Source organism: Centropristis striata, chromosome 21 (genome assembly GCF_030273125.1).
Source record: "Centropristis striata isolate RG_2023a ecotype Rhode Island chromosome 21, C.striata_1.0, whole genome shotgun sequence".
Classification (NCBI taxonomy): domain Eukaryota; kingdom Metazoa; phylum Chordata; class Actinopteri; order Perciformes; family Serranidae; genus Centropristis; species Centropristis striata.
The window spans coordinates 11,476,489-11,484,321 of record NC_081537.1 but is presented as its reverse complement, the minus strand read 5'-3'; the positions used below and the strand labels follow the sequence as shown (position 1 = coordinate 11,484,321).

The 7,833-nt window shown below is 43.3% G+C and overlaps 1 protein-coding gene across 1 annotated transcript; it reads right to left on the bottom strand.

Moving 5' to 3' along the window:
• Positions 1-500: 500 nt before the first annotated feature.
• prr35 (proline rich 35) lies at positions 501-5,710 on the bottom strand. The gene is made up of 3 exons (XM_059325154.1): positions 5,688-5,710; positions 1,940-3,483; positions 501-1,785 (listed from the first exon to the last, which is right to left on the bottom strand). The coding sequence occupies exons 2-3, from the start codon at positions 3,334-3,336 to the stop codon at positions 981-983; spliced, it is 2,202 nt and encodes a 733-aa protein (XP_059181137.1). The 5' UTR covers positions 3,337-3,483; positions 5,688-5,710; the 3' UTR covers positions 501-980.
• Positions 5,711-7,833: the final 2,123 nt, after the last annotated feature.

The following is a 7,833-nucleotide window of genomic DNA, read 5'->3' as shown; positions in this document are numbered from 1 at the left end:
TTGAGCTCTCCAGTCTGAATGTCACTGTGGGCTCTTCTGCTCATGGCAGCTGACCTTTGCTGTTGTGAGTGTGAGGTGTTTAAGGGGCCAGCAGACGTGGGGCAGCCCAGCGCTCGGTGCCTGTCCTGAGTGCGACAGGTACTCCTGCGTTTAGTCTACGTGGAGCTCGGCCCCGGGGCCCTGACCTTTGCAGGGGGGCCCCTTGTTCCAAGGGCAGAGGCACAGGTGACCCTGCTGATGGCCATTTAGCTCAAGGAGCTGCTTCACCTTTAGCACATCCACCCGACTGTGTCAGGTCAGATAGAGGTGAGACATGTGGGGCTGTCACTGTTAATCTGTTTGTCTTATATTTCAATTTTAATTCAATGATGATGGCATTTAGCCACATTCTCTTTCCTAACGGGTCTAAACCGCAAACTGATGTTCAAATAATATACGTTTTGTCCTTTCCCATTTTATTATTCCACTTTTATAAATACGAATGAAACTCTTTTTTATTTACTCAGTTTATTCAAAGAAATACAGTGTGTATAATACAATTTATAGTCATCAAGTGAAATGATGCAGTCCAACATGACATCATCCATATAAAACCATTTACCCTTTAAAACATTTTACTTACATTTATTGTAATTACAGTATTTACAAATCCATTCACAGGATTGTCTCTCAACATGATTTTAATGCGCTTAATTGTTGAAATGAAAATGATGGAAACTATTAAGTGTTGATGTTACATCTGAAGTGTACTTTTAGGAGAATCTCATTGTAACAATCAATGTCCGTAGTGCATTTGAAGACATTTTCTTCTCAAATCTTGTCATTCATTCCCTGTTTGTTTTATAAGGTGCAACATGTTTGAGGATTTTGTGAAGTTAAACTCAGGGTGAGAGTGACAGTCCTCCTCCAGCCAGTGGAAATCAAAGGCATGCAGTAATAATGAAGACAACTGCATTTAAAGTTATATTACAGTCACAAGTTTAATTGTCAGTAGCTGTCAAAGGGCTCGGAGGACACTGGGCTTCTAGTCGCTGTATGGACGGGGGTCTCTTTTGTGTCTTGGCGGAGGAGGGGATGTCAGTGAACACCACTGATCGCCCGTCGGGACAGAGCAGCACGCTGGAGTCCGCCTCACACTTGGTGGTTCTGCTTGGCCATAAGGCCTCAGCAGGACTGGGCCTCATGCTGAGACCGCTAGGAGAGAGCACCTCTGTGTTCACCACCGACGCCTGGCTCATCTTGATCAGCATGTCCAACGACTGCTTCCGACTCTCCAGGGAAGCCTTCATCGCCTTCCTCTCGCTCTCTTCTTCCTCTTTTTTCTCCTCCAGGTCCTCGTCCTCCTCCTCCGTCTCCGTCATGTTATCTTTAAGGCTGCTGTCCTCCCTCACATCACTAACCGAATCAGTCGAGTCTCTCTTGACGGACAGGTCCAGAGGCCCGTCGCTCTGGCGAGCCGTCCGCTCCAGCGCCTGGTGGATGTGGGAGAGCTCGCTGCGGATTTTGCTCAGGTGTTCCCAGAGGTGACGCTGGGCGGGAAGGTCCTCCTTCTCCAGGTGGGAAATTTTGCGTTCGGCCTCCTGGTACTCCTGCAAGGCCTTGGAGAGGTCACTGAGGAGAGCAGCAACAGACTCTGAGGCTCCCTCTGAGGTCCGGGCAGCAGTCGGGTCCTGACTGTTGGGTCCCCCGCAGGTGGAATGAGAGGAGGTTTCACTGTTGGGGCTGGTGACAGCGTCGTTGTACCACAGTTCAGTGGGCCGGGCCGGAAGCTGAGCATCCTGTAAACTGAGGATGGGAGAAATTTAGACTTTTGTATTTGTAAACAGATACCATTTGGGCTACAGTATAACAAAGATAGATAATCATATTAGGGAAAAGTGGCTACTTTTTCTACTCACTATTCTTATGGAAAATAAAGATGTTTTATGGAATTCTTTACCTTCCATGGAAGAGAAGTTTATCTGCTGCCATATTAAGAGTTGATGCAGTCTGAATATTCTTCAAAAGGTCCAGAGTAAAACCAGCCATGGCCGGCTTTTTCTCCACAGGTGCCTCTTGGTTCCCCAGTGGGGCCCCTGTCCTCTTGAGGCCCCAGCTTGCTTTGCCCTCCTTGGCTGTAGCTTGCAGTTTATCCCCCAACCTGTAGCCCTGTTCTGGGGACTCTCTCTGAGGGGACACCCAGCCAGCAGGGGAGACCGCGGCGGTCCCTGGCCGCAGAGCAGGCACTTTCCACAGATTGACTTTCGGCTGGAATCCGGACAGGGGATTTGCTTCTAGACTGTTTGTGGACGTCTTGAGCGATTTGCTGGCGTCACTCTGACTGGAGGCCGGTCCGAACGTGTGCTCACACAGGAAGGGGTAGTAGAGGCGAGGGGGGATGAGACCTCTGTCTGCGTGGGTGCTGGAGGCTGGGTGCATCAGCTGAGCGGCCGACGCCAGGAAGGGGAGCTGGGCGAGCTGGGTCTGGGTGGTGACGCCCGTGGCAGCAGCGGGGAGAGCTGAGTTCATGTAGGAGAAAAGGCTGGGGCTGATGGGGTAGCCCACCCCGAGCACTGACAGGTTGAGTCCGGTGGGATCCTGGTAGTCCACCAGGTTTGGCGGAGGAGGGTAACAGGGGATTGAACCACTCACTCGGGGCTGAACACCTTCAGCTTTAGCCTTAGTGTGGCTGGACGCGAGCAGCCGCCACTGCTCCGACAGCAGACTGGGAGCTGTCAGATACGTCTTGGACAGCTTGTAGTGTTTCAGCTGGGCCTCGACCTCTACTGAGCGTGCTCGTAAAAGCTGATCTTCCAGGGACAGCATGTCAGCCATCAGAATCTCCGACTCCGGCTGTTTGATTTTCTTTGCAGCAAACTCTTCACCGTCTCCTCTGCTGCGATCACTGGAGCACTCTTTGGTCAGCCTGGTGACCTCTACTCCCTCTCCTCGTCCTCCCTCTTCTTCATCTTCTGCTCCCTGGCTTTCCTTGTCCTCACCTTCCTCTTCCATGGCCCTCCGTTGCCGTTGTCCCTCCTCACTCCGTGTCACTTGCTCTATCCCATCTTTCCCTGTGGCGTGATGTGCCTGCTGAAAGGGTCGTAGCTGTTCTGGGTGCAGGATATTGCCCTTTTTATAGGGCCAGTCTGACTCTATGAGCAAAGAAAGGGAGTTCTTGCACAGGCTGTACTTCATGTGGTTGTACAGGTGGGACTTCTCCATGCAGGTGAAGGGGCACTGGAAGCATTTGTAGTTGTAGGGTTTGCCCCATGGCCGGGGAATATAGTGAGGCTTCTTGGGCTTGCGCTCCTTGTGTTTGCTGGCAGATGTCACTTTACATGCATCGTCCTTGGACATGATTGATATTTAGAAATATTGCTTGATCGTAATTAAATGATGATAATTCAAGATAGATTTTTAGATTTTATATCTTTCGTGCCAGGGTTCATTTCATTGGTTTTTCCTCATGTTTTATAAGGTAATGGAAAGGAGCATTTCTTGAACCTGTGAACACACAAGACAGATTTGTATAAATACAGGTGATATTGATAACAAAAATCAGAAACAACAATCTGACAGATTTTATATTTTACTGGACCACCAGAGCCCAAGTCCAGAGCAATCTTGTGGACTAAAAAAAGGATTTTCTCGTACCAAAAGGTGTAATTTGTACATTCAATGTTAATAATTTATATTAAAAAATATCTGTTTGGCATCTGTGTATCTATAATATATTGTCATGCAAAATTAGAGACAAGCTATTTTGATTGTTACCCCCACACTTATTTTTTTTATTTAACTTTTTTATGCATAAATGCAGCTCTGTAAGAAATCTAAATATCCACAATAAAGTTCTGTGTGCACTGAAGGGTGCTATATATCAATATGCACATATGTGTAATATGAGAGCACATTTGTTGTCTGCCTACGCTGAGGGTTGCCACTAACCTAACTGCAGGGAGGCCCACTCTGCTCTGTTCTCACTGTACCTGCCACTACTCATTAGTTCCAGTGCAGCACCAGGCGCTTGCAGGGTCCGGGGCTGGGGGGCAAACGGAGGCTGTCACAGGGGACTCTGCACCTGTGCAGGGGGCCTTCGCAACACTAACAGGCCTGCTGGAGCTTAGGGCCGGACCCTCGGAGGCCGGCTACAGGCGCAGCACGGCCAGAATGAGGGGGTTGCAGGTATGGAAGAGAGAGGAGTCGGGGGTTTGAGGCCTGGTTCCTAATGAGAGCCTGGCGTCATGCCTAAAGGGCGTCATTAGTGCCAGGACTGCGATCTGGGTCAGGACATGGTGCAGAAGTTCAACTGCTCTCCTGTCCGCTGTCTCATCTTACTACATCTGTGTTTAGAGTCGGATCATACTTTATTACTTAATGAGAAATAATAGCATGTTTATGAGAGGTTCATTTTAATTATTAGATATAATGGATACAAAAGCAATTTTAAAAGGCTGTCATTTTTGTGATAATTGGTAACAATTGAATTATTGGTGCTGAGGGAAAAAACCTCAGCACCAATAATTCTAGTGACAGACATTTCTATATTTTATAGGATTTTCAACACTTGTTTTGTCTTTTTTCCATCTATGAATGTGTAGCAAACAGCTTGTACACCAATTCATAGATTTAAAGAGACCAATTTGCACCTTTCAATTTAATTATGCAAACTGTCTATTGCCATTTTTTTCTCTCTCTCTCTCTTATTCATTAATTTTTATTTTTTTGAAATACATTTTCTATCCCTCTTCTTCAATCTGGCATTGGTTTAATTAACATGCCTCTCTTTTCCAACCCTCTAAAATAAATTTAAATACCCTACAATCATTTTTTCATCTTTTAAATCACAGAAACTTTGCGATCTTTTTCTACTTTAAGCCAGGCCGTTGGGTGAACCCCGCGGTGAAAGAAGATGTGAGGAGGAGTGTGCTCCTCAATTTAAAACACTCTGCTTTGAGGCTTTTATTTTGTCTTTTTTTCACCCCCAAGTCATTCAAAGATGAAAGTCTGTGTGATGTTCGGTCCAAGCTGAAGTAAAGATAAACTCTTACACAGGAGCCTCATGACAAAGTTTTGATATAAAGGCCAGGGAAGCAGACACAGGTGACGGATGGCCGGTTATATTGAGAGACAGCAGACAAGCTCATCTTTCAAACCGGCAGCACGAAGAGTGATGATGAAAGACACAGTGAGTCTAACTCAGGATGGCAGGCTGTTGCCAACTGCTCTCCCAATTGGACCCTAAGAATTGGCCCGTTTTGTGGCTGACCATTTGATTGGCTCACTTGTCCGCCCCGGGGCTCTGACCTGAGCTTTGAGCTCATAATGGAGCCTAACAGCTGCTGCTACGAACCAATCAATAAAAATCATTTTTACAGTAGATTTTTTCCTCTTCTGGCCACTGCTACCCGCTCGCCTCTCCACTGACTGTGCACTCTGCCCCCCCGCCGCCCTGTATCCAAACCCTGCGGTCTTGTTTTAAGCTTTTAGGGCCGATGATCAAACAAGCCCAAACGCTTGGACATCTATTGTTCCAATTAAGGAGGTTCACCACACTAAAAGCTTTGACAACTTACATGCAACAGCAACCACACCACTTACCGCCTACGGGACAGGCTGTTTTTTTACAGTAACTAAATGCACACAGTCATTGCTACTCATTCTTTTTAAAGCTTTTATAAATTCACACTTTAAGTTAAAACCTTTACCTCAGATGGATGTCAGGCAGAAGAGTTTGTTGTCTGGAAAGAAGAAAAAGAGAACAAATTTATTGTCATTTATCTTTTTATTTATTTATTTTCCAATACAACAAAAATAGTTCTAATACATTTTGATATTTGCACAAAACATCTTTTTCTCTCTTTATTTCAAGAAATTAAATAAATGTATGAATGGATATATAAAAAATATTTATTGGCATTTAAATTTGACAGTCAAACATCAGATGATGCTGCAGCTGATTTTAAGTATTCTCTGTTACAGGAAATGCATTTTATAATGCTATAACTGCATGCATAAAATAATGACAATGCAGTGGATATTTTTTTTACTTAAAAAGCATAAATATTAAAAATAAAAACTAAAGAAATAAAATTATTGATTTTTTTTTTCAAATTAAGCATTTTAAGCCTTAAAAATAACTAATTTCAATAACTAATTACCATTCTAATACATTAAAACTAATATTTAAAACTCATCTATTTATGTTTAAAAAAATACAAAATAAAAGACAGTTTTAATTAAAGCACCAGAACATTTTCCTCAGTGTTCAAAAGTACAATGTACATCAGGCCTTTCATCAGTTCCTTTATAATAAAGCTTAACCAAATCATTTAATCTTAACAAACTAACCTGCTTGCATGCCACCAGCTACTTGAAAGTGCAGAAGAAATGTATTCATCCGTACCTAGAGAGCGTCCCGGTGTGGCTGGCTGTCACTCCTCTGCAGCGGCACTGAGAGGGCAGCGCATCCCGCTCAAATAGGAGCGCAGGAGTGAGTGTGGAGATATATATTGACTGGGAGCATTGCCCGCAGGCACTACAATACAGCAGCTCCCACCCCTCCCCTCTGCTCCCTCTCTCCCCCCTCTGGATTGTCAAATGTGGTCTCTACCTTGCAGCCAGGATGCAATATAACAACTTACACTATATTGGCAAAGGTTAGGTTGGTGATGGCTTCTTGTTATAATGGAGGGAGAAAACATTTGTCTGGGTTAAGTCCTCTATTAAGGTTTTTTTTTTTTATTTAAGATTTGTATTATTCTTAAACCAAAAGCTTTACACTGAAAACTAAAAAGTGTTTGATCATTTCAGTTCTCTGTTTATCTGTATATCTTAACTATTTTGAAATATATATTTTTAATTATACTATACAGGAAACAACAGAGGCGAGAGGCAAAACCTTAAATATGACACATATATAACCAAAATAATAACTCCTGAAGAACCATTTCTGACTAATAATTTATTGTTTTCAATCAGCTTTGACATGTCAAAGAAAATTATTTCATGATGAAAATGATCTGAATATAAAAAAAGAATATAGAATAAAAACATAACTGATGTTGGTTCTGTTATCTGTTAACTGGTGCTGTTGCTATATACTGTGATATTTTAAAAATTAAATATTAATAGCATGTTAATAATACACAAATGATAATATCAAGCAGCTTAAATAATTCCAGTCTCTTCTTTTTGTATGCCTTTGTACAATTATAGTTACTGACTCTCTCTCTCCTGCGCTCTTATTTTGAATGTACTTTGCCAAAAAACGAGACAAAAAGTCAAGATGAATTATCCATCTTATCTTTATCATGTGGGGGATATCAGATATTGGACAGATCTAGTTTGAAGTCGTTCTCAGAATACTGCAAGAAAAAAAACAACACACGCTCTTTGTTTTGATATGAGAGTTTACATCTTTCTCTCCTTCTTGCTGCTCTGAAATACAAAGTTTAGCGTTCAAATATAGACTGTTGTGCCCTAGATTCACCATCCATTTTATGCTCACTGTGTTTGTCTTTGTAATTTGCAATGCATATTAATGAGACAGTAAGTCTGAACGTGTTTTGGGGTGACTGTGGGTTCTTTCCACCTCACTTCACCTGCATCAGCGCTGGATGAGCTCTGAGATCACATCTACATTCAGACTCTACATTGACTGACATGTTCAGACTTCTCTTTAACTCTTTCTTTGTCCTCTCCCTTTACCTGTCTTTACCTTCCTATTTACCTCTTTGTCTCCCACTCCTCATCTCCCTCCCCTGTCCGCTCTCTTTTCTCTTCTTCTAAAAAACCAACCCCATCCTCTCAGTCCCCACTTTCTCTCCTTCTTTCTTTATCCATCTGCTCTCT